This window comes from Choloepus didactylus, chromosome 10 (genome assembly GCF_015220235.1).
Source record: "Choloepus didactylus isolate mChoDid1 chromosome 10, mChoDid1.pri, whole genome shotgun sequence".
Taxonomy (NCBI): Eukaryota; Metazoa; Chordata; class Mammalia; order Pilosa; family Megalonychidae; genus Choloepus; species Choloepus didactylus.
The window spans coordinates 85,588,225-85,615,655 of record NC_051316.1 but is presented as its reverse complement, the minus strand read 5'-3'; the positions used below and the strand labels follow the sequence as shown (position 1 = coordinate 85,615,655).

The window sequence follows — 27,431 nt, the reverse complement described above, 5'->3', positions numbered from 1 at the left end:
TAGGGATGTTTATTTTAAAATCTCTTAAGCAAATCCCTTTCCATAAAATGCCCCAAGTTGCATCTCCTTGTTGTTAAATCCTGGCCCTCTCTCTGCCTCCTTCAGGAAGACTCCCCTTACTGCTCCTGGTAACAGTGAGTTGTCTTGTGAGTGTGTTGTTTGACTAATAAATTATGCCTCTTCGTTAGTCAAAAAAAAAAAAAAAAAAAAAAAAAAAAAAAAACCCAAAACAGGCAGACGCATCTATGGTAATTGAAGTCAGATCCTTGGGGAAGAGATTCAGTGACTGAGAGGAGGAGATGTGAAGGAATTTTCTCAAGTGATGGAAATGTTCAGTACTTTGATCTGGATAGTGGTTATACAAATATATACGCAGGTAAACATTCATCAAGTATATACCAAAGATGTGTGCATCTTATTTGAAAATTCTTCATCAATTTTTAAAAATTCCTTGTATTCATCAAAAATCACCTTTATGGTGTAAAGATATTTAACCAACAATGATTAGTTTGGGGTTCATATTTAGATGGTACAGCTATAGACAAAAACAAGAAATGATTATCACAAAAATCAGGATGGTGGTTCCTTTGCCAGCGGTAGGGGAAGCGGGTCGGTGAGAGGCCCTGAGGTCATTTTGGCCAGAAAGGAGCCCGTGAGAAGCTTCTCAGGGGGTGTTGGCAATGGTCTGTTTATTGACCTTCATGATGGTTACAGGATTGTTTGGTTAATAATTTTCTTTTACTTTTGCTGTTCATGTTTTCATGCACTGTTATGTATGTACTTCACAATAAAATTTAATAAAAAGAAATAGGGGCTGGAGCCTGCGACCGAGTGGGAGTGGAGTGGAGCGGCCGTTGTTGCCGACTCTTTCCTTCTCCCCACGGTCCAGTCAGCAAATTGATTAGGCCATAGGCCCTCAGGCCGAGAGTTGTCTATTATTTAGTTCCGGAGTGCGTCTGGCCGACATGAGTGATGTAGAGGAGAACAACTTCGAGGGCAGAGAGTCTCGCTCTCAGTCAAAATCTCCAACGGGAACTCCTGCTCATGTAAAATCGGAGAGCAGGTCAGGATCTCGTAGTCCATCAAGGGTTTCAAACACTCTGAATCTCATTCTCGATTGAGATCAAAATCCAGGTCGAGATCAAGGAGGCATTCTCATAGACGTTACACTCGATCAAGATCCCACTCTCATTCTCATAGGAGACGATCTCGAAGTAGATCATATGCACCAGAATACCGGCGTCGAAGGAGCCGAAGTCATTCTCCAATGTCTAACCGGAGACGACATACAGGGAGCAGGGCGAATCCCGATCCCAACACTTGTCTTGGAGTATTTGGCCTCAGTTTATACACAACAGAAAGAGATCTTCGTGAAGTATTTTCTCGATATGGACCTTTGAGTGGTGTCAATGTGGTTTATGATCAGCGAACCGGGCGATCACGAGGATTTGCTTTTGTTTATTTTGAGAGAATAGATGACTCAAAAGAGGCTATGGAAAGGGTAAATGGAATGGAGCTGGACGGTAGAAGAATTCATGTGGATTATTCTATCACCAAGAGAGCGCATACACCTACACCAGGGATCTACATGGGCAGACCAACTCATAGTGGTGGTGGTGGTGGCGGAGGTGGAGGTGGCGGCAGGTGGCGAGACTCTTACTATGATAGAGGATATGATCGAGGGTATGACAGATATGAAGACTATGATTACCGATATAGGAGAAGATCACCTTCTCCTTATTATAGTCGATACGGATCACTATCAAGGTCTCGTTCCTACAGCCCAAGACGCTATTGATAAACTGAATGTTGGAGTTGGATGTGTTTCTTTCTCCCTCTTTCTCTCTCTCTCTCTCTGTTTTGTTTTGTTTTGTTTTTAATTCTGGATTTCTCCAAGCTTTTAATCCTTGCTACTCCTTAAAAAGAACCCTTTAAAAAAATCTTTGGTTTATTTAGCATCTACACTTTGTCAATGGTATTGATGTTTTCCAGTCTTTTTATTATATCTTGAGAATTAATTGTCATTTTGAGTAAACATCTTGAGTAAAAAAGGAAACCCAGTGTTATGCTTTGTAAATGATTTTTTCATTGCTTTTACAGAAAATTAACTTGTAATCAAATGAGGAAAGAATTTGACCCTTTTAAAGCTTCTTTTGTGCTAGACGTATTAGAAATCTGCATTTACAACAAACTTTCCTTCTTTAACTTTCTTTTGGGTATGATAGTAACACACAAAATAGTTCAGTCATGTCAAGTTTGGGTGGCATGAACAAATAGTTGAGTGTAGAAAAGTTTGAAGCTATTATAGAAGAAAACACTTGGTCATTTCTTTTGAAGAATGGAATTTTTGAACCCTAAAATTAAGTCTTTGTTTTTTAGAGATGAAAAGCTTGTGGACTCCTCCATGTTATGTTGTATTTTAAATACATCTGTTAAACCTTAAAAAAAAAAAAAAAAAAAAAGAAAGAAATAGGAAACTATCATACTACCATTTGATTCTAAAATGTACAGTTTTTCATATTTTAACATCTCGGAAGTTGGAATGTTTCTCACAATTAATGGCATCTTAACCTTAGTGTCAGGTAAGCAGCAGTTGTAAGCAACAGGGTTCTCATTGCTGTTCAGGCAGTCTTCTAGCACCAAACCTTTAGCAGTCAATTGATGGGGGAAATAATCCTTGAAACAGTCTTTTAACCAATAGGATTTAAATTGTTGTGGTTAGGAGGTGGGAGATGGGGGTGAGTTAGCATTGTTCTTAAAGCAGTAGTCAAAAGTAGGCCAATCCTTCATAATTACAAACCTGGTTTAAGAATCTAGCACCAATGGCCTTGGTTCTTTTATATCTTGTTTTAAGAAATGCTGCATCACTAAACCTCTTGTATGGAAAAATATAACATAGATTCAGCAGAGTCAGACTCTGAAAGTGAAGCTGAAAGACTGCCTTACCGCTTTATTTCACTTAATTTACCTTTTTATGAATGCTCAGGTGTTACGTGATGTCATTAATATGTAAATATATAAATAGAAAATTTCCAAATGACAGGAAAGTATTGTATCAATTAGCATTTTTCTTAGTGCATGAAACAATGCTGTGTCGTACAAATGACATCTTAGAATCAATGGAATATAGTACTTAAGTGTGATGAAAACTGAATATCAGAAATCAGTAGTTAACTTCTTATTAGTAAAATTCAGTATACATTTCTTTTGAAATCAGATATTGCTAGATGGCTATGAGCATTATTTTTGAAGATTCTGTCTTGCTAATATTAAAAGGGAAGAAAAGTAAATAATTGGTTGAATATTAGGAAAGAAGCAATTATCTCTTAGCAGATACAGTTGTATACCCAGGAAAGGAAAGGTGTTGTTAAAAAAAATACTGGAATTAAGATGATAAGGTTGTTAGAGTCAGGATACACAAATAGAAATTAGTAGCTTTCTTTAGTACTAGCACTAACCAATTTTACGTGGAAGTAGAGAAAAATAGCCTATTGACAATATAACAAAACTTACAAAAGAATTTTGAGGAAAAAATGTTGACATAAAGGTGTAAGATTTTTATGGAGAAAACTAATTTATTCTTGAAGGACAGGATTCTAGTGTTGCCCATGTAAGTGACAATTGTATGTTCCTGGATGAAAAGGCTTAATATAAAATTGAGTCATTTGTAAAATAATTAAACATTTAATAGGATTACAATCAGAATACCAATGAGTTTTGGAACTGGATAAAGTTGAGTTCATGTAAAGGAATAAATGTCTGAAAACAGCCAAAAATATTGTGAAGAGCAAAGTTTGGTGAGAAGAATTTGTCTTACCAGATAATAACCTTTTTAGAAAGATGCTACAAGAATTAAAAGCACACAGATTGGCACAGGCATACATAAATCCAAAAACATGTAGAAACTTACATTGAATGGCAAAATTATATTTCAGTTTAGAGGAAACAGGATGATTTAATAAATAGATCAGGTATAATTGTCCATCTGCAAGAGAAATTAGAGCTCTATTTCACATTATAAGCAGTTGGAGTGCAAAATAAATGTAAAATTAAAATATTAGAAAGGTTAGCATATTTGTATAACTTCATCAGTAAAAGAAAACCAAAGGCTACATTTCGACTACATAAAAAAATAAGGTTGTGAACAACAAAATATACCATTAAATAAAGGGGTTACCAAAAGATAAAACATAGATTGGGAAAATATTTTTGTTATGTACAAGAAACAGTAGATTAGTAATCTGTAATTAAAAAGCAAAGCTACAAATGTGTAGTAAAATGACAGCCTAGGAGAAAATGGAGAGTGAACAAAGGATATTGACTGTTTACAGAAAAGAAAATCGAAATGGTTAAAAACACACTAAAAGATGCTCATCTTCTCTAATAGTCAAAGATACTCAAATTTAAAGCAAAGATGGTAATACAATTTTTTTTACCTTTTGGATTATTAAGCATGCTTATGTTGCAAGAACATCTACGTTGAGTGGAGATGCTGGGAAGTGGAAAATATGTTACTGTTGGGAGTGTGACTTGGTGTCCATCCAGTCTTTTACAAGTCATCTGGCAATAGCTGTAAAAATTACAAGTACATTCACCATTTACCCAGTAATCCCTCTGAAATAAATAAAAACTACTAATATGTAAGATATCTAATCAGTGGTATTTTTTACAACTGTGTTTGTATTGGTAAAAGTGAAAACAATTTAAATGTCTGTTAGTATATGAATGATAGAAGCGAGGGTGCTTGGAGTATTTGGCTATCACTCAAAAAGACTATGTTTCTTCTAACTCCCTCTTGGCTCACCTTGAGGAGATGGCTTACAATATTAAGTGAAAAAGTTAGAATAATATGATCTTATTCCTGTTAAAAAAACAAACAGTGACAACTTATGCTCATGTGGAAGGACATCTTATTAACATTGTTTACTTCAGCCTGGGTAGGATGGGAGTAAGACTCTACAGGAAGGAGGAGGTAGTTAATTAATAGTTTTTATACTATTTTGCATTGTTTCACTATGCAGTGAACATGTATTCCTTTTGTAATTAAACAAAATTGTTTTTCTGATGGATGTGACCTGCTATTGGAAGACATAAACTTTCATTTTCCCAGAAGCTTCCTCTTTAGAAAAACGTTTTTTGCTCCCAAAACCAGGCAAGTTTATGTAGCAGGAGGATGAGCTCCATTACTGACCTTTTCTAATTGGAACCTCTGCTACAGCCCTTTGCAGAGCCCTGGGCTTTTCAAGTCTCCTTGAGTGAAGAGTTTTGCTGCAGTTCTACACACATACATCATATACTATTGAAACAGCTTTCTACACACAGGGGAATACTATCCCACTGAAACTATTGGAGAGGTACATTGTGACAGTCTATGCAACTGAGAAGGGAATTACTGCCCAAATGTTAATTTTTTTTAATAATAAATGTTTTATGGAAACAGCACAAAAACTCTGTTCTTCTTTCCTAATAGCTTCATCAGGGCACAGTACCTGTTTCATATACAGTAACAACAGTGGCACCACATGGGATTCCACTCTGCACAGGCCAGCACATCCCTGCTTGCAGTACACAACAAGTCCCAGGATGCTCTGTGGTTTTCAGTGGACAGCACCTCCCTGTCTGTAGTGTGCCTCCTCCAGTAAGTCTGTGCCTACATTCTCATAAGATTTGTTAAATAGTGTTATTGTGATATGTCTCAGAAAATTCTGTTTAGAATGACTAAATGACTAAGCACATTAAATAAGCAAATACACTTCCAAGTAAAGACATTACTGTTGCAACAGAAATCTCAGTAACATCTGTATAGTAACTATTTAATAAAGTTATTTTTAAAACTTGATATATTTTTGTATTGTTAAACAGTTGACTGTCCTGGGAATCAAACTATGTTCCCTCATAGCAACACTGGTTATAAATAAAGCTTGATAAATTTTGACCTTGGGGTATTATGATAGGGTGTTGGACTAGTTAAGTAATAAAGTCTCAGAGACCTTAGGAATCAACAGTAACATTATCAGCAGTAACTGGGTTCCAGTGGTTACATTGAGTGCTTGGTCTTATTTTATTCTTCACTATAGGATGCCTGTAATGAAAATGGTATTCATATTCTCATTGGTAAATGACTTGCTCAAGCTCATAGAGATAATTAGTATGGGAGAGCAAGGATTCACATCTACTTCTTTCTGCCTCTGCAGTTCATGCTTTATTTCTTAATCTACCAACTCCCAGTCCAATTTCCTATTTCACAAATGAGGGTGCTGAAATCAAAGGATTTAAATGACTTATCTACGATCAGTAACATCTTCAAATAAAATCTAAACAGAGCCCTAACATCCTGGTCTATATGTGAGATTAAAACAAACACACACATACCAATTGCAATACCAGTTTAACAGAATAATTTATTCAAACTTGCTTTCTCAGTAATAGATTATAGAACTAGTATTTTAAAGTTGCCAACTTAAAACTTTGAGAGACCACTGGGCAGTTAGTTGTCAGCTGGGCTCTTTTAATATGAAAATTACAGAAATAATTGTACAAGATTGAAAAGGGTACTTTCTTGGAATAGTAGTAGCATCTGCTGCATCTTAAACTAAGTAGAGAGAAATTCCTCTTCTGTTCAACACTTTTCCCTCCTCTCATTGGTGTTAAAAAGTCTGGAGTAAAAGCTGGATATTTTGATTTTTAAAAACTGTAAGATATGCAGAATAATTACTAGTTACCAGTACTTTTATTGTAGATGCAAATAGATACTCATATTTCATTAATATATGTTATTAAAAACATTTTGGTTATTGAAAACGTTGTGTAAGATCTGTTAAACAAGTGTTATAATTTAAGTCTCAGAAAACTATTTAGAATGGCTAAGCACATTAAATAAGCAAATACAGTTTCTTAAGAGACTGCCTTTGTAGCTTCACTTCTAAGTAAAAAAGATATGAGGGTATCTGGCAATGACAGATTTCAATCTCACTGTATTTTTTGATTAAATTATGTATTCTGATACTTTCTTTTATAGATGCTTCAGGCATGTTCAGTTCAGCACTTACCAGTACCGTATGCTGCATTCCCACCCCTTATTTCTAGTGATCCGTTCCTTTTACATCCTCCTCACCTTTCTCCACATCATCCTCCTCATTTGCCACCTCCAGGCCAGTTTGTCCCTTTCCAAACACAACAGTCAAGATCGGTAGGTATCTTTACTCCTCTTATGTCTTTAATTTTCCCAGAATGTTTAGACCTAAAAGGCAGATTATTATCTGTAAGTTGTTATGGTTTAAACATGATAATTTAGGCTCTCTTTTGCTTGTTAAAAGAATTAAAGGAATCCACAGAGATACAAATTAGTAGTCACATTTACCTAATATTATCTTGGTTTCTTAAATTATCCTAGTTATTTTTTATATGTCTGTTGTCTGATTTGAATTTGTGCTGCTCCTTCATATCTACAATCCTGCAAAAGGAAGTAAATCTGAAGAGAAATTCTCATTTAGTTGTACTTCCCCTCCCATGTGTTTCTAAATTGGGAAATGAAAATATTATACAATTGGTAATACTCGTTAGAATAATAATTGTATTCATTTTTTGATCCCTACCTACCATGAACTGGATATTAGAAGATCAGAATTTTACCCTTAGACATTGTAATTTCCGTGACTTTGCACAAGTAAATTAACCCTTCTGAGCCTTGGTTGTTTTTTTTCCCAAAACATGAGACTAAGCTTATTTTTCTGCATCTTTTCTATTGAAAAGCAGATGTGATTGTCAACTAACAGAGTTAATTCTGTACTGGTGCTGGAATATTACTTGGTGGGGTTGGGGGGGGTGGTTAGTAATGTATAAGTGGAAGAAACAGCACAGGAAGAAGGCCCTTGTTTTTTAGACAGGCCAAGTTCTGCATCTTGAACCATCAGGCATTAAGAGGGAACGGGAAAGATAACAGATGGAAATTGTTAGAGTGGAAGATACCAATCCTTGAAAGGAACATCAAGGAGTTCTATCATAACAGAGCCTAACCATCCTGTTTTTGCTGAGTACCAGAGAGAGGTGAGCCCACCTGGCTCCTTTCCTCATAGTTTTAGAAGCTAATTGTAACAGAAGTTTAGTTTAGAACTACTTCAAGGAAACCTTTTATTAGAATCAGTTCAAGATTTTTGCCAGATTTTTGCCAGGGTACTCTTTTTTTTTTTTTTTGTCTAGTATCTGGGAATTCAAAGTTAAAGCAGAGTTCAGCTGTCACTTGTGTCTGAATCTGGAATTCTATAAAAGGTCCAGTCATAAGCCAAATCAGGACTTAGGTTGATCTGTGTCATCATAAGGTCAGCAGTTGTGATTTCTTTCAAGCACACGTAAGCTTCCTAATTTTAAAGTATTAGTAATTTTATTTGAATAATGTGCTGCTGTTCTGCATCTGAGGGGTGACATCAGACTAATATTTAAAAACACATGTCCCTAAGAGAATTGAAAACATGCCCACATGAAAATTGTTCACAAAAATGTTCATGGCATTACTCATAATAGCCCAAAAGAGGAAGCATCCCAACCATCCATCAAGTGATGATGGGTAAACAAAATGTGATATATCCATTCAATGGAATATTATTCAGCATAAAAAGTAATAAAAGTATTGCTGAAAACGACAACATGGCTAAACCTTGAAAACATTATGCTAAGTGAAAGAAGCCAGGCACATAAGGTAACCTGTTTTATGGTTTCGTTTATGTAAAATGTCCAGAATAGGCAAAAATATAGACACAGAAAATAGATTCGTGGTTGTCTAGGGCTGAGGGAGGCATTGCACGGGGGGCATTGCATGAGAGATGGGGGAAGCGGGAATGGGTGTTGACTGCTAATGATTATGGGTTTTCTTTCTGGGGTGTTGAAAATGTTCTGAAATTATATAGTGGTGATATTTCCACAACTCTGTGACTATACCAAAATCCATTGAATTATACTGTTTAAAAGGTGAATTTTATAGTATGTGAATGATATCTCAGTAAACATGTTATTTTAAAAAAAAACCTAAAATGTGCTTTGTGTCATGGATAGCACTGTGTGCTCTATATACATTGTTTCAGTGTTCACAACAGAAATTTAGAGTAGGCTGTGAACATATAGGTTGTATTGATGATACTGAGGCTCAGATTGAGTAAGTTATCTAAAAGTCACATTACTGATTTTAGTGGCATAAAGTCACATGACTGATTTTAGTGGCAGCATGGGATTCTGTCTAATGGCAAAAGCCCCTGATCTTTCTATTACTGCATGCTGTGCTCTATATCTTATCCCATTTAGCCCTGGTTCTGATTTATAAGTGAACTCCATGTTCTGTTTCATCTGATAAAGATTAATCCTATGAGTAGGGCAGGGTGCCGTAAAAAAGAAGTAATTTTAATTTGTATATAATTGGCTTAATAGATGACTTTTTGGTTCTTTCATTTTAAGAGATCTTAGGTTCAAATAGCAAAAGAAATGCATCCATTAATGAATAGTGGAGATGTTTAATAACATGTTTTAGAGGCTTTCTTAATGAAATTAAATTAAAAGGAAGATTTTACTGTAGTCTATATGTTCACCTAATCTAAAATACGGATCTTAGATTGATGTGAATGTCAAGAGATGCATGCACGGCCCTTAAAGATATTGGGGGTGGGGATGGTTTGTTTTATTAGAAAGTGTAATCTAAACATGGAAGTACATTAGTATCTTTTTTTCCCTGTCAGCCTTTGCAAAGGATAGAAAATGAAGTGGAACTCTTAGGAGAACATCTTCCTGTAGGAGGTTTTACTTACCCTCCATCAGCCCACACCGCAACATTACCTCCATCAGCTCCTTTGCAGTTCTTAACACATGATCCTTTGCATCAGGAGGTGTCCTTTGGAGTAGTAAGTTTTTGTGCATTGTTAATATGAATTTATTAATTGCTCTGATAACATATTTGTTGTATTTCAATTTTAACTTTCAACATATTTAGAATTTTAGATGTTTTCTGGAAAGCATTCAGTTGGAAAGTTGTATTTAGAAGATATCTATGTTTAAACTAGTTGTCATATCTATGCTGTTAACATTTGAATAATATTAAATACTGCTTGAACAGTAAAGGTCTTTCTAGGTTTAAAAGAAAAAAGAGAGAGACCACTCATCATATTAATTAGTTGTAAAGGTAGAATGAATGATCTTAAATCATCTTAACATTTCTCCCCTATAGCCTTATCCTCCATTTATTCCCCGGAGACTCACAGGACGTAGTAGATACCGATCCCAGCAGCCAATTCCACCTCCCCCTTATCATCCCAGCCTACTACCATATGTGCTGTAAGTTCTTTCTTACTTCAGTGAGTTTTGATTTTTGACATGTTAGATTCTCTTTCCTTTATGAATGTCTTCTATGTAGTATGTAACTTAGGGTGTTTTAGATATTTGTTTTTATTTATGTGTTGGTATTGGGGTGGATGAGGCAGTTTTAGGGTGAAAGGGAAGAGCCAAGGACGTGGGAGAAGTGGGGAAGGAAGAAATTTGTGAGCCAAAACAATAGATTTAACAAGTCAAGAGGCAAAAAAAGATGAAGATTAAGATTTTTGCCTCTTTTAAGTAGCATCGCTTGCCACCTCTTGTTACCGAGCTTTTGATGCTACTGCTGCTATCCAGGAAGGAAAAGGAGTCGCTGAGGTTATTTCTGCGGATCAGAACCACTCTGTCTGCAACAGAAACACTCATGGGTTAAACCTGAATGTCCTCTACTTCTCTCAGATGATGAAGTTCAGAAGTAGGCAAAGATGGTTTTTAGCTACATGGCCATGAGGAATGATGTTCCCAGTACCTCCTCAGAATTTTATGGTTTCCACCACATGAGTTTATGTGGCTTCTCAGGCTCTAGCCATCATATATGTATTCTAGCTAGCAGAAATGAAAATGAATTCCTCTGCCTCCCCTTGAACAAATCACTCTTGCTTACAGCCCATTGGCCACAATTTAGTCATGTCTGTAACTATGTGCTAGGAAGGCTGGGAAGTGTAGTCTTTATACCAGAGTGCCATGTGCCTGAATTACACTGTCGTGATTATTATAGCTTTTTTCTAAGTCTTAAAATCAGATATAAGTCCTCCAACTTTGTCCTAAAAATTTTTACTATTCCAGGTCCTTGGAATTTATTTCGATATAAATTTTAAAATCATCTTGTAGTGTCTAATAAAAAAGCTTTCTGGCACTTTGGTAGGCATTGCATGGAATCTGTAGATTCATTTGGGGGGGTGGGGAGTGGAGAATGACAATAATATTTGAATCTTCTAATCTACTTATATGGTATATATCTATGTTTATTCATCTTTAATTTATTTTAGCAGTATTTTTGTAGTTTTTATTCTACAGGTCTTGCACATATTTGTTACATTTGTCGTTAACTATTTCTTGGTTTTTAGATGATACTGTTTTTTCAATGTCAATTTCCAGTTGGTTATTGGTTATTCAAGTCAGTCTCTTTAAAGGGTTATCATTAATGATTAATACTGACCATTTATTATCCCTGTAGCACAGGCCCTGTCCTTCCTATGCTGTTGATTGAATTAGTGTTGATTCTTTTCACTGCAGATCAATGCTTCCAGTGCCACCTGCAGTGGGCCCAACTTTTAGCTTTGAATTGGATGTGGAAGATGGAGAAGTAGAAAATTATGAGGTTAGTAGATGAACAGTGAATTCATTTGGGAATGAAAGTATTAATTGTGTACATAAAAGTATCTTTCTAATTATATAATTAAGCATTTAATAGGCAAACATACATTTTGTGCATTGCAAGATACAAATATGTCATTAAAGTGTTCAGCATCCTTAAGGATAGTTGGGCGTGTGTGGTGGTCTACTGGAATTAAAGTTCCTGTGAGAGAATCCAAATGAGAAAAAGGTGAATTATGATTGGGTGTTCTGAAATGATTTTATGGAAGCATTAATATTTGAGCTGGATCTTGAAGAATGGGTAGGGTTTTCATGCATAAGATTAATAAGGCAGTGAAATAATGGACATTCTTGAGAAACAGCAAATAGTCTGTGGCTAAAGTGAAAGGGAGAAAATGGAGATTTGATTGAAAAGCCCAACTGGTTATCCTTGAGTGCCCTCTGGAGAATGGCCAGAATTTTGAATATTGTGGAGGAAAAGGAGCCACTTAATATTTGGGTGTTGATAACATCATATCCCTACTTGTAAGAGTCGTAACCCTGCTAGTAATGTAAAGGAATAGATGAGCATGGTTAGAAGTTGGTGACAGGGAAACTTCTGCCATGTCAGGCATCAAGTTATAAAACCACACAAAAGTTCTGAATTATGAGAACTGCAATTAGAAAAGAGTGTAGCTTTGAAAGACATACCAGAATCAACAGGATTTGATAACTTGAATGGCTTATGATGGTGTTAGCGGTGAGGGTGGGAAGGTTGCAAAAAGAAGATGGGGACTGCGGTAGCCCATGAAAGGGGGCAAGAGTCAAGAATAACAGTAGGGTTTCTAACTTAGATGTTGTTGACATTACTGTATTTTTGGAGGTTAGGTTCATAGGAGTTGCAGGTGGGATGTTGGAAAGGTGGGTTTGGATTTGAATATTTTGAATGTGAATGACTATGACTTCAGTTTGATGTTACCACCCTTCATTGTTATTCCAACCTCATGCAGTTTCTGTTTCCACAGTATGAATACTGGAACAGTTTTTTTGATGGATTGAACCTGGGGAATCGGGGAGAGACTACACACACACACAATCTTATATCACATGTTTTTTTTTCTTTGTTGTTTGTTTTTAATACATGTGGAAGACATCTAGCCAAATGGTACTTCCTCTGTAGGTTTTTTTTTTAATGCAATTTTATTGAGATGTATTCACACACCATGCAGTCATCCAAAGTGTACAGTTGTTCACAGTATTATCATATAGCCATAGTTTTTTAAAATGCTGTTTTGTCACATTCTACATATATAATTGCACTTCAGTGTCTTTGGATTCTGTTTCCAGATTTCTTGAAAGAGAAAGGGTTGAAATTATTTACTTGTTTTGTTTCTAAACCATATAAATTAGTTTTGTCCAAGGCAAGTAAGAATAGGAGTTGCCTAATCCTTTAGGCATTCTGTACTAAAATTTGCCTGTCATAAGTTATGATGCTGAGAGGAACAGCTCTTTGTTAAATAGAACTAGAGCATATCTAAAGATGGCATTGATTTAAAAGAAACTTTCCAGCTATCAAAGTAATGGGTAAGATTTAAGTGTATTTTGTTCCTATCAGTGGCACAAACAGCAGCAGCATCATAGTATAAGAAAAATACTTTGTATTTGGCATTGGAATTGCTTTCTAAACTGAATTTTTGGATTGAGTATATTTGGTATTATGTGAAGTCATGCTTTAAGCCAATCAAGGTCTTTTTTGCTTTTCTGGTTTTATCTCCTAGCGTACTCTCCCTAAGCCTGGCTCACTCCAGAATACTCACCATTTTTGGAGTCCACCTTATATCTTCTTGCCTTGGTCTCTTTGCTCATTTTGATCCCACTGCTTAGGAACTCCTCCCTCTTCTTCCACATTTTGAAAATAGCCATCTTTCAAGACTCAGCTCAAATATTGCTATCTCTGTGAAAGGCATTTCTAGTTGTAGCTCCCAGATCGAAATGCACCTTTCCCTCCTTTTTCTCATAGTACTATATGTTTTCCTAAACACTGATCATGTCCTGCCTTCAGTTGTCTTCCTGCTAATCAAATAAACTCATTGAGAGCTTGATTATCATATTTTCCATCCAGTAAAGGCTTTTAATAAACATATTTGAGTAAAATTATCATAAATCGTGTTTGTTGAACCTAGTGTCCTATAGTATATACAGTAGAGCTATAAAAGATGTACATCACCTGTATCATAATTTGATCTCAAATTTATACGCTAATTGTAATCAGCATCAATAAAGTTTAACAACCTGCCTTTGGTTCTAGTAGTATTTAGGTGGGTTGGGGGTGGGTGGTGAAGAGGGATCAATTTATTTAGGTGATCCAAGTCTCCAAATAAAACTGTCCCAGAGGTTGAATTGTGATGGCATCATATTAAAACACATACACAGCTATCACAGCCATAATTATGGAGATTTTGGGAAATTAATTCTGTTCCTCTCATTGTTTATCATCTTTTCTTTGTTCCCCTATTCCCTTAGCCCTGTGGCACGGCAGTCTGAAAAGGCGCAAGTAGCCCACAAAAGGCAGCCTAATAGTGGGAGAACTCAAATGAGTAATTAAGGTCATTAAAAACTGGGAGAAACTAGGTACTGGTGTAAGATCAATAAGCATAATAACTGCAATATGTTGAACTACATCAAATATATTAAAATGAATTGACAATGATACTTCAAACAATAAAAGAAAAAAAACTCACTGATCTTACTTATTTATCCTGCCTTTTCTATGTAAACCGTATTACCGAGTAATTTGTTATGGGATGGTTGTTCAACATGGAAGTATTTTAGCTAATAAATGAAAGAATAATGATAGAATATTTCCACTTTGCTGTCCTTAATGAATTAATGGATCCAGGAACTGTTCATCATTGCTGCAATAAGTAGAGAACCAACTAGACACAGTGAGCCTTGTGACTGAAACCTCAAGATCACCAGTTTATAGAAAATAGAAAGGACAGGGAACTCGTTAAACCACCCAGGTTGGGGACACAGGAATTCAGTCAGCAAAGTTCAGACTGGGAAATTCTACAGGTCATTGACCTGGTTTCTTCAATAAATACAAGAGAAAAAAAGTGACTTGACATATCAAGCAATGGTAATATATAGATTTATTTAGATCCTGATATGAATAAACTGTTTTTAAAAGTATTTTTTAAATAGTTGAGACATTAGAACACTGACTGGATATTTGCTATTAAGGAATTATTAAACTTTTTAGATGTGATGTCATAGTTATGGAGTTTTTTGGTTTTTTTTTTTTGAGTCTTTCTTTAGAGCAGTGGTTCTAAATGGGGGGGGTGGCGCAATTTGTTTCCCCCACCCTTTCTCACAGGATATTTGGCAGTGGAGACAATTTTGGTTGTCACCATTGAGGAAGGAGTGCTGCATAGAGGCTAGGGATGCTGCTGAACACCCTACCGCACATAAGACGGTACATAAGCCCTCCACAACTGATTGTGATAGCTCAAAATGACAAGAGTGTTGAGGTTGACAAATCCTGTTTTAGAGATAAACACAGAACTGTTTTACCAATGAAATAATACCATGTTTTAGTTTTGTTTAAAAATAATTTAAGGGTGAACAGTAATAAAACAAGCCATAAGCCATGATCTATTGAGCCAAGGTAATGAATATATGGGGGGTTGTTACACTATTTTTCTATTTCTATATGAATTTAAAATTCTCTGTAATAGTTTGTTTTTTAAAAAAATTATTGGAGTAGAAATTTTTTTAAATTCATTTTTATTGAGATATATTCACATACCATGCAGTCAGACAAAGCGTACCTTCAGTTGTTCACAGTACCATTATGTTGTGCAGTCATCACCAAAATTAATTTTTGAACATTTTCATTACCACACACACAAAAATAAGAATAAAAATTAAAGTGAAAAAGAACAATTAAAGTAAAAAAGAAAACTGGGTGTGTGTTTTTTGTTGTTTGGTTTTTTTTCCCCCATTTGTCTACTCATCCATCCATCCATACATTGGACAAAGGGGAATGGGGTCCATATGGCTTTCCCAATCACATTGTCGCCCCTCATAAGCTACATTTTTATGCAATCGTCTTCAAGATTCAAGGGTTCTGGGCTGTAGTTTGATAGTTTCAGGTGTTTACTGCTAGTTATTCCAATTCATTTGAACCTAAAAGGGGTTGTCTATACTGTGCCTAAGAGTGCCCACCAGAGTGACCTCTCGGCTCCTTTTGGAATCTCTCTGCCAATGAAGCTTATTTCGTTTCGTTTCACATCCCCCTTTTGGTCAAGAAAAGATGTTCTCCATCCCACGATGCCGGGTCTGGATTCCTCCCCAGGAGTCGTATTCCATGTTGCCAGGGGGATTCACTCCCCTGGGTGTCAGATCCCACATACGGGGGAGGGCAGTGATTTCACCTGCCAAGTTGGCTTAGCTAGAGAGAGTGGGCCACATCTGAGCAACAAAGAGACATTTGGGAGCAGGTTCTTAGGCACAATTATAGGCAGGCCTAGCCTTTTCTTTGTAGCAACAGTCATGCCAAGGGTGAGTCCCGTGGTAGAGGGCTCAGCTCATCAAACCACCAGTCCCCTATGTCTGTGAGCACATCAGCAACCATCAAGGTGGGGAAGCCCAACACCCCTGCATTCTCCACCAGCTCCTCAAGGGGCACTGCATATTTTTTTCATTTTTTTTTTATTAACTATATAAAAAAAATTTTTAGAAGAAACATACAATAAAAAAAAATTCAAACAAACCATAACATAACAAGGGAGTAGGAAAAAGACAACTAACCTAAAATAACTACTTTTGGAGTAGAAATTTTAAAGAAAGATTAAAATGTTGCCTTTTCCCTCTGTAGGCTCTGCTAAACCTGGCTGAGCGACTGGGAGAGGCTAAGCCTCGAGGACTGACTAAAGCAGATATTGAACAACTTCCTTCTTATCGGTTCAATCCTAACAACCACCAGTCAGAACAGACTTTGTAAGTACATTTTCGGGCACCATTCTGTGTTAAACATCCCCTTCTACTATTATGAAATAAAAGTTTTTATGAAATGAAAACATAAAGGTAAGATTTCTCAATTTCATAGTTTAGGCCTATGCTATCCAGTTAAGTTAGTCACTAGTTACATGTGGCTATTTAAATTTTAAAAAATAATAAAAAGTTAAATTTCTTAGTCTCACTAGGTATTGGCTGCCTTATTGGAAAGTGTAGAAGTCGAACATTTCTGTCATCACAAAGTTCTGTTGTACAGTGCTGTTCTGGATTTTTAGATTACCTAGAAATTATATGGTTTCCAATTTAAACTCTAGAATGTTTTAATAAAGAAAAATCTCATAATGTGATGATTCTGCTTATTATAGTATCTTTCTAAATAAAAGCTTTACTGTGATAGAATTCACACACCATAAAATTCACCTATTTAAAGTGTTCAGTGGATTTTTGGATAATCATAGAGTTGTACAATCATCACTACAATAAAATCCAGAACATTTTCATTACCCCCACAAGATAGCCCCTATACCCCTTAGCTGTCACTCTCCATTTCTTTTTACCCCCAAGCCCTAGGAAACCAGTAGTCTGCTTTTTTGTCTCTTTTACAGATATGTCTATTCTGAATGTTTCACAGAAATGGAATCATGTCATATATGGTTTTGTGACTGGCTTATTTCACTTAGCATGTTTGTATCTGTATTTCATTTCTTTTTATTGCCAAAAAATAATTCATTGTGTGGATATAGTTTTTATTTATCTTTTCATTAGTTAATGGACATTTGGGTTGTTTACACTTGTTAGCTATATTTCATAAATGCTATTGTGGACATTCACATACATGTTTTTGGGTAGACAGATGTTTTCATTTCTCTTGGCTTTATACCTAGGAGTGGAATGCTGGGTCATATGGTAACTCTTTGTTACATACCTTTAAATACTACCAGACTGTTTTCCTAATTGGCTTCACTATTTCACATTCCCACTAGCAATGTATGAGGTTTCCATTTCCTTGGCAACTCTTAGTATCTCTTTTTTGAGACTTAGCCATCCTAGTGGGTGTGAAGTAGTATCTCATTGTGGTTTTGATTTGCATTTCCCTGATGGCTAATGATGTTCATGTGCTTATTTTCCATTTGTTTACTTTCTTTGGAGAAATGTCTACTCACATCCTTTGCTCATTTTCTGATTCGGTTATTTATGTTTTTATTTTTGAGTTGTAGATTTCTTTGTCATTGTCATTTATATGATTTTCCAAGATGTCTTCCCTTCTGTGGCTTGACATCAATTTCTTGTTGGTGTCCTTTGCAGCACAAAATTTGCAATTTTGATGAAGTCTAGCTTATCTACTTTTGCTTTTGGTGTCATGTCTAACAAACCATTGCCTAATTCAAGGTCATGATATTTTTAGACCTGTTTTCTCTTCAGGAGTTTTACAATATTAAGACAGACTTGGATTTTAAACCGGAATTTTACTGATAATCTTCTAGTAACACAGTGTACTCTCTTGCAAAGTTACTAGATGCCTTACAATTAATATCATGATTTTTTTTTAATGTGTTTTATTTTGAAATAAATTCAATCTTACAGGAAGAGTTGCAAAAACAGTACAAACCCCATACATAGAACTCCATCATACCCCGACCCCCCTCCCCCGATACCCCAATCCACCACCTTTAACATCCTGTCACACCACCATTTCTTTCTTTCCCTCCCTCTCTCTCTATTTATCATCCATCGTCTATTGCTCTGTCCTCTGAACATATGAGAGCAAGCTGCACATATCTTTGAACAAACAATATAATTCACATATACCTTTCCCATGGACAAGAACATTCTTTTATGCAATCTCATTAAGCGCAGCTAAGAAGTTCAAGAAATTCAACATTGATACAAAGCTTACATTCTTTATTTCCTTTTGTGTGTGTGTGTGTCCCGTCTGTGTCCCTTTGAGCCTCCTCTCCATCCTCAGATCCTATCCAGGATCATCCTTGGAATGTAATTGTCATCTATTTAGACTGTCTTTTTTTTTATTCTCAATTGTGGAAACAATAATATATACAGCCTAAATCTTCCCATTCCACCCCATCCCTAGCATTCCATTAGTGGGATTAATCACATTTAGAATGTTGCACCATCCATTTCTAGAAGTTTCCCTTCACCCCAAACAGAAACCCTACTCTCATTTCTTAACTCCCCATTGCCCCTTCCTGGACTTCTCGGAACCCCTACTCTACTTTTCATTTCTATGGTCATATTCTCTGATACTTTCTTTGTGTTTACCGTGGGGCTTAAATTTAATATCTTAAATCTATAACAATCTTGTTTTTCTTTGATACCAACTTAACTTCAATATGACACATAAACTATGTTCCTATACTCCCTCATTCCCCCACCTTTTTGTAGTTCTTGTCAAAAATTACATATTTTACATTGAGTCCAAAACCACTGATTTATCATTACAGTTTATGTATTTTAGATCCTGTAGGAAGTAAATAGTGGAGTTATAAATGAAAAATACAGTAGTATTGGTATTTATATTTACCATGTGATCTTCACTGGTACCCTTTATTTCTTCATGTGGTTTCAGTCAATTGTTCAGTGTCCCTTCAGCCTGCCCAACTCCCTTTAGCATGTCTTATAGGACTGATTACTGGTGCTAAAGTCCCTCAGCTTTTGATTATCTGGGAATTTTTTCATCTCCCCCTCATTTTTATCCTCCAGGTGTTTGTGAATTCTCCAAGTCTCTGATGGTTATTGACTTCTATTTGTATTCCATTGTGGTCAGAGAATGTGCTTTGAACAAATTCTTTTTTTTTTTAATTTATTGAGGCTTGTTTTTATGTCCCAGCATACAGTCCATTCTGGAGAAAGATCCGTGATCACTAGAGAAGAATGTGTGTCCCGGTGACGTGGGATGTAATATTCTATATATGTCTGTTAAAATTTTCTCTCTCTCTTTCTCCTTTCTTTGTTTCTCTGTCGGTAGGGCTCACTTTAGTATGTGAAGTAGGACAGGTCTTTTATTAGCAAAATGTCTCAGCATTTGTTTGTCTGTGAAAAATTTAAGCTCTCCCTCAAATTTGAAGGACAGTTTTGCTGGATAAAGTATTCTTGGTTGGAAATTTTTCTCTCTCAGAATTTTAAATATGTCATGCCACTGTCTTTTCACCTCCATGGTGGCCGTTGAGTAGTCACTACTTAGTCTTATGTTGTTTCCTTTGTATGTGGTGAATTGCTTTTCTCTTGCTGCTTTCAGAACTTGCTCCTTCTCTTCAGTATTTGACATTCTGATCAGAATATGTCTTGGAGTGTGTTTGTTTGGATTTATTCTATTTGGAGTTTGCTGGGCATTTATACTTTGTGTATTTATATTGTTTAGAGGGTTTGGGAAGTTTTCCCCAACAATTTCTTTGGATACTTTCTAGACCTTAACCCTTCTCTTCCCCTTCTAGGACACCAATGAGTCTTAAATTTGGACATTTTATTTTATCTGTCATATCCCTGAGATCCATTTCGATTTTTTCGATTTTTTTCTCCATTCTTTCATTTTCTGTTCTGTGGTCCTCGAGGAGGCTGAGTTGTTGTTCAGCTTCCTCTAATCTTGTATTATGAGTATCCAGAGTCTTTTTAATTTGGTCAGCAGTTTCTTTAATTTCCATAAGATCTTCTATTTTTTTATTTACTCTTGCAGTTTCTTATTTGTGCTCTTCTAGGGTCTTCTTTATGTCTTTTATATCCTCTGCCATGCTCTTCTTCATGTCCTTTATATCCTGTGCCATGCTCTCATTTCCTGTCTATAGTTCTTTGATTAATTGCGCCAAGTACTATGTGTCTTCTGATCTTTTGATTTGGGTATTTGGGTTTGAGTTCTCCATATCGTCTGGTTTTATCATATGCATTAAGATTTTCTGTTGTTTTTGGCCTCTTGGCATTTACATTACTTGATCTCTGATTTGTCAAAACTGCAGCTTGGTGGCGTACACTTTCTCTATCTAACCAGCAGGTGGCGTCCTTGAGTTACCTATTCCCAAGTCAGTTCTCCCCAACTTTGTCTTTGTGGTGTGTGAGGATCTGACTCTTGTGGGGTCCAATTGGTGCACTCAATTTAGGTGTGTTGTCGGTGCTGTCTGCCGTGAATGAGGGGCATGTGTCTGAGAGGAAGGGCAGCTTTAATAATCAAACCTCCCAGGTGTTCCCGGAGATTTAAGGCTGTTCTCTGCCACTGACCCGGAAGTCCTTGGTATTGGCGTAGGTTCTCTGGGATTTCTGAGTGGTTCCCCCTTCCCTGCTGTGCTCTTCCAGGAGCTCTGCTGAGGGAAGGCTGCACCACGACACAGGTGTGCACCGGCCTCCAGGGAGGCCCTGGGACGCCAGGCTGTGCAGGAGCGTTCCCAGCCCACTTCAAAGATGGTTGAATGGGGTGCGTTAAGTTCCCCCTTTCCGCACAGCACCACCCTCCCAGCTCCTAGACAAGCAGCCATGGGTGTATTAAAGGTCACTGTCCACAGCCGACACTGTGGCGTGTGCGCGGTGCTGCGGGAAAGACTCCACGTCACACTCGGCTTCCTGGCGCAACTCTGGTCTGCGGGTCCAGCCCCGGGCAGGAGCGTCCCCTACCTGCCGGGGAGATGGCTGCAAGTCATGCAGTCCTTTCTCCCTTTGGCTCCCCTTTGATCCCCTGGGCCTGAGATAGTCAGCAGCGGGTGTGGGAAGGGGTATCCTCCACGCCAGACACCAAGGCATTAGCCCAGCCCGCTCCCGCTGTGCTTCACTGCGGGGCTCTCCCCATGATATCTGCAGCTGCTCCCAGGCTTTTTATTTTTTTTTTTTAAAGAACCAGTCCGTCTCCAAACGCCAACCCACCATTTCCCCACACCGCAGCATGGCCAAGGGACTTTGAGCCAATTCACTCACTCATTTCAGAATGCAGATTCCTGGTTTCACCAACTGCCCGGTCCCTGTAGATTTAGCAGACCTTGTCTGGCTGGTGCTACTCTGGAACTGGTGTTCTGGGTCACTTTCTGGTTTTTGTCTAGTATTTTTCATGGAGGTGTGTTTTTTGCCCTGTTTCACCTAGCCGCCATCTTAGGTTCTCCCCAATATCATGATTTTTTTATGGTAGTGGACTAAAAATTTTGTCTAAAAATTGGCATTTTGATAAGTGAGATATAAGTGATTTTGTAGGCTTCAATAATTGTAACAAAATTAAAAACCAGCTGGTTTTATGGTTAATGATCTTTCTACCTTTTTTTTAGGTGTGTGGTATGCATGTGTGATTTTGAGTCAAGGCAGCTACTTAGAGTCTTACCCTGTAACCACGAGTTCCATGCCAAGTGTGTCGACAAATGGCTTAAGGTAAAGTGGTGGCATCTGTGAAGAAAATAACTTTTTTCTTTTTTTCAGTTGATCTTAGGTTCACATAAAGTAAGTTTACCTTAGAGACTGTGATTTGGTGGGTAGGTGAGACAAACATGAAAGACACCTTTCAGTATGATCTCTGTGAATGAAGAGAAAACACCAGTAAAAAGTTATTAGAGTCAGCAATGTGGGAGTGATTGTATAAAGCCAAAAATGAGTTATTTATGTTTGACAGTCAGTATGTCCTGATTTTCTCATATACGGACAGGACAAGGCGGAATTTGTTATGCAACAGTTTCCTTTAAGAGTTTACAAAGGGACCTCACTGGAGGTTCTGGTCAAAGATTTTTATTTAATTTAATTAAAAAATCCAAAGGACACAAATTCTAACAATGCTTATGCCAAGGTGAAATTATTGCAGGGACTTTTTTTTTTTTCTATTTATTACATTTTCTTTACTGTTTATACTTTCATAGTCTTTATAGTAGAATAAAAGTATGCAGTGAAAGCATTTGAATAAAATAGTCAACAATGTTGTTTTTTAATAGAGTGCTCCAATTTGGAGATATTAATACTAGATTAGATAACTTCTCAATTTGATGAGGAGGAAAGACGAGAAAAGATTAGAATAAAATGTAACCTGTCCTCTGAGTGAATGCATAGCAGGGGTATACCTAGCCTATCCCAAACTGAATCCTGAAGTTGAAGAGTTGTGACTTCTCAGGAAAAGAAAGCATGTATGTACATAGCCTAACATGAGAAAACAGAGGATCAGTGAACAGCAAATTCTATGTGGCTGATAGCAGGAGTGTGAGGGAGAATGGCAAGAGAAGAATCGTTCAGGGATATGACCAGTGACCAGCTTGTCTAGGACTACAGTATGAAGGAATTTGGACTTGATCCTGAAAGCAATGGGGAATGATAGGACAGATTGTATTTTAGAAAGATCTCTAGTCCTTACGTGGAAAGTGGAGTCAGTTCACTGTGGGTCAGAGGGAGAATGGATAGTGGCAATTGGATAAAAAGAAGAGGACTGATTCAAGAGCTATCAATATAGAAATAAGAGTATTTGATTAAAAAAAAAAATACGTAGTAGGAAATAAGAGAAGCAGGTGATGACTGTTTTTCTGGTTCCAGCAGCTGGAAAATGATAGTGCCATTTGTTGAGATGGAGTAAGAGAAGATTTAGTTGTTGCTAGGGAAAGGATGAGTGAGAAGAGCCACAAGTATGGTTGTCATCCCCTGTTTTACAATTACGTGTTCTTAACTGCCATTAGATTTTTCTTTGTTTTCATTCTATTGAGAATGGCCAAGGTTTTACTTTTAGGTCAGTTGTTAAATTTGTCTGGACTGGTGATGGGTGTTGTCTGTATGCTGAAACAGAGCTAGTATAAAAAAATCAGATATGCGCTATTACATCTTTGAGATTTGTCTTTTTTTTTTTTTTTTTGAAGACAAACCAAATGATTGCTTTGTACATCTTTCAAGGAGCAAACAACATAAACACTATGTGGAAAGTAAAAATAGTTCCTTTGTTTTTAATGCTGTTTCATTGTATATCACAACCAGACAAGTTTTCTCTTACTTTTGTTTTATAGGCTAATCGTACTTGCCCAATTTGCCGAGCTGATGCTTCAGAAGTGCATCGGGATTCAGAATGACCAACCTAAGAGCACAAATTTAGTTTGGGTGTTCCTCATCACATGTATATATGGACTATCCATTGAACTTAATCTGTGTGGCTTCCAGCCCTCCCTTTACCAAAAGGGTCAATGGACCTTTCTTTGCACTGTGTGACTTAATCAACTATAAAAGCTTACAATTAGTCTTCACAATTATGGGATTGTTATACTAACTGTGTGATTGGAACTCCAAAGACTTTTTCTTTAGCTTAATTTTGTGTGTGCACTAACATTCCCTGGTTTTTGTGTGATCATTCCGAGTGTTGCTGCAAGATTACAGTGGACGTGATCTTTTAGCATGTGCTTTTATAAAAAGTGTTAGCCCCAGATGATATAGCAATCTACCTTATATAGAGCCTTCAGAAACTGTGAGTGGAAATGGATGCAGTGTATGCCTGTTGGTGATAAATGTATCTCTGTGTGAGAGAGAGAGTGTGTCCAACTACTTGTGTGAGGGCATGGTAGCTAATGTGTGTATGAGATCCTATATACCAGCATGTACCAAGAATGTGTGTGTAGTTTTAATTATGCTGCAATGTATAATCTGGTGTGTTATTTAAACAGCACTAGTACTGTACACTGGTTTTTTTTTTTCCTTGTGTTTGCTGTTGCACACTGATTGCTAAGGGTGCATCAATTATAAGCATTGAATACTCCATCTGTTTCCCTCCCAATGAATGGAATGAGAAAGGTCTTCTTCCTTTGCTTCAGGCAGCTGTCACCTTCTCTTCGTTGGTGGTCCTAAGTGGGTCATTAAGAAAAATAGTGTAACAGATTCTCACTCCATGAACCTGATTTTTTTATTCTGTTGTGAAAAAGAAATTTTTAAATCTTCAACTTGCTGTTTCCAAAAAGAAGGTGCAATATCATACATCATCAGTTAGCAATATTAGCATTTCAGTCAATGATTTGAATGTTGATACATTTTTGTTGTTTCCTTTACATTTCCATTACGCTTGTTACAGAAAGAACCTGTGATTTTTTTTTTTTTTATGTTTAGATTTGTAGTCTATTCTGAAGATATTTGAGTAATATATTTCTAAGAATACCACTGGTCCCATGAAGTCTTACCTCCTTGACTTCTACCAGAACAAAATCTGTTAACTCAGCTTGACTTCTGATATTTGTTCTTTGTTCCAGCTCCTATAGGCAACTAAATTGTTTTAAGGAAATTATTTTTATTTTATTAGTTCACCTGCCAGGCTCCAATTCTGAAAGTTGTCTAGTTCTTCTTCCCCCAGTAAATGTATGTCTCATCAAAGCCCTTGTTTCCAGGATGGATCAAGTGCTATGACAGCTTGTGTTCCTTAGACTTGATTTGCTTTGATATTTTATTGCTTTTGCTTTTAATTTTTGTTTGAATGAGAAAAGTTGAATACAACAAGTGTCCAGAATACTTGCAGTATAAATGAAGATTTGATTTTTGTATAAAAAATAATGCTGTAAAACAGGAATTGACCTTCATTAAGTTGATACAAAATAATACATAGCTGTGTGCTTTTTTAAAGGTTCATTGAGCATAATTCAGATTGTTTTAAGTCATTTTTCCAGCGACATTTAGATTTCCTCTCACATTCTTTTAGTGTATTCAACATTGTCTGCCTCTCTCTACAGTTGCTGTCAGTGCATTGTTTGCAGTAGCACAGGCTGCTTAATTCCAGTCAGGACTCTGATAATTTGCTGTCAGCCTCACTCAGCTTTCAGTCGGCTCTGTGTCAGTTTTCTACTCAGACAGTGTTAACTACTCGTTACTGCCATGCTGCTTGCCTTCCCCTGAAGTCTCTATAAGCTCATCACAGCCTAGAGTTCAGTAAAGTCAATTCACACAAAAGCACAATTTTGCCCTTTTCCAGACACTGTTGCCTCTTTCTAGTTATACAAATAGGATTTTGCGTACTTTCTGTTTGCCCGTAGATTTGTCAGTGCATCAGAAGAAATACATCTAAACAGTGGTAAAATGCACATGCTATTTTTAAATCATCAGGATACTCCACCTCCCCCCAGAGGAACAAAAAGTATGTTGAAAGACCAAAATTATTGGCCTAATAATCAGCTACATACAAATCACGTATAGTTTAATCTTTACTTTTTTTAATTAAAAAAATCATGTTTAAAATGGTAAAGGCCCATCTTATACATAGACTTTTATATAGCTGAGAAAAATTTATATCTGTACAGATCTAACATAACACTACTACACAGTATTCATTTTATTGACGCATGCAAGTAAAGCACTTTTTCTAATTTATATAGATACCTAATTAACAAGGCACATTGTACTAATGACTAGGAAATGTAGCTTTTTCCCCCCTCCCTCCAACTATGAATTCTTTTCATCATATCCCTTTTCAGTAAATTTTTGAGAGGCAGTTGGCTGTTTTGGAGGCAGCAGGGTCTGCTTTGGTAAAATCTTGAATTTAAGTGTTGCACTCTCATGACTGATCTCTCTGGGGATGAGATGTCTTTTCTTTGCACAGGGCTCTTAGAAATATGCAGACTTGCTTATTCCATGGTTAGTGTGTATTCGGAGCACACGTTTATGTGTTCTTAACTAAGACTAGCCACAATGAGCAACTTTGTGGCTAGCAAAAGAGGAAGAATAATTGATTATGCCCTGCTGTTTTCATCTTGGGTGATGTACCACATGGCAGGCAGGTGTTGGTTTGTTGGCCTTCCTCCTCTTTCCTCCTAAAACAATATTGGCTTTACCATCTTAACTCTGATGTGTGTGTGTGTGGTTTTTTTTCCCCCATGAATTGTCACTTAATTTTTTTTTTAACACCCCCTCCCCCATCAGTCCCCACCCCCTACCCTACCAAATAAAACAAGTCAAGGCCCCAGGTATCAAGATCTCCTATTAGGGTTTTCTGATTTCAATTTTTCTTTTTTGGAACAAAATCTGGAAAATGTGAACACATATTTAGATTTTATATACTCTCTGAAATGTGATTTAAGATTCTTAAAATTTGGGCCTCTTGTAATATTTTGAATGAGATCTTACCAATTCACTTATGAGAATATTTTTCAGATATCTTTAGGCCTTCATTAGAAAGCTGTTTCCTCCCCTGTTGGTACATTTGGTTACCTCATCTTGCTGTTTGTTTCAGATTATGAAAGCTTACAGGGGTGTTTTTGGAATCATTTGCTGAGTCATTTCCTCAAATCATATTCCATTGTATTAGTTAACATATAGTTTTAAATGTACGTATTATAAATATCTGTAACCAAATCATTTGAAGGCTTGATAAATTTTTAACAAAGTTTGTACATTTTTTATGAAAGTTACTAGTAATGCTTTACTAAGTAGTGCAATGAATTTTTATTTTTAATCCCTGTGCCCAATTTTGGAGTTGAGAGGGTTGTTGGTAATAAATGTATGATGTACACTTAATACATTTTGTTGTGTTTCATGTTACTGTGTTAGGGAAAGGTGGGGGTTGAAAATTCTAGCTGATGGAGCTGGTTGTGCTACTAGCTGCCAGATTTAATTTTTAGACAATGTCAGATTTTATGTTTCTGCCTTTGTGTAAGCAATTTGGAAATACAAAAACAACTAGCATTATAACATATGGTGTATATTGATATATTTTTTAAAGGCCAAGAAGATAGCTGAAGGTGTTGCCATGCATGGAAGGTGTGCATGTTGCACAGTAGAGACACATACGTAGGCAGATAACTAAAACTTTTTCCTATATATTAAAGATACATTGCAGGAAACAAGATTACAAT

At 36.6% G+C, this 27,431-nt stretch overlaps 1 protein-coding gene and 1 pseudogene across 10 annotated transcripts in view; both read left to right on the top strand.

Annotated features, from left to right (window-relative positions):
* Window positions 1–27,093, top strand: part of RNF38 (ring finger protein 38) — a 175,869-nt gene extending 148,776 nt beyond the window's left edge. For all 10 annotated transcript variants that reach the window (XM_037851067.1, XM_037851066.1, XM_037851064.1 and 7 more), the window contains 8 exons: window positions 5,471–5,638; window positions 7,019–7,189; window positions 9,723–9,884; window positions 10,208–10,314; window positions 11,587–11,671; window positions 16,526–16,647; window positions 21,918–22,017; window positions 23,619–27,093. In XM_037851067.1, coding sequence (XP_037706995.1) covers window positions 5,471–5,638; window positions 7,019–7,189; window positions 9,723–9,884; window positions 10,208–10,314; window positions 11,587–11,671; window positions 16,526–16,647; window positions 21,918–22,017; window positions 23,619–23,681 — 978 coding nt within the window. In that variant the 3' untranslated portion in view covers window positions 23,682–27,093. The remainder of the gene's footprint in view (window positions 1–5,470; window positions 5,639–7,018; window positions 7,190–9,722; window positions 9,885–10,207; window positions 10,315–11,586; window positions 11,672–16,525; window positions 16,648–21,917; window positions 22,018–23,618) is intronic.
* Window positions 217–2,446, top strand: LOC119545505 (annotated as a pseudogene).
* Window positions 27,094–27,431: the final 338 nt, after the last annotated feature.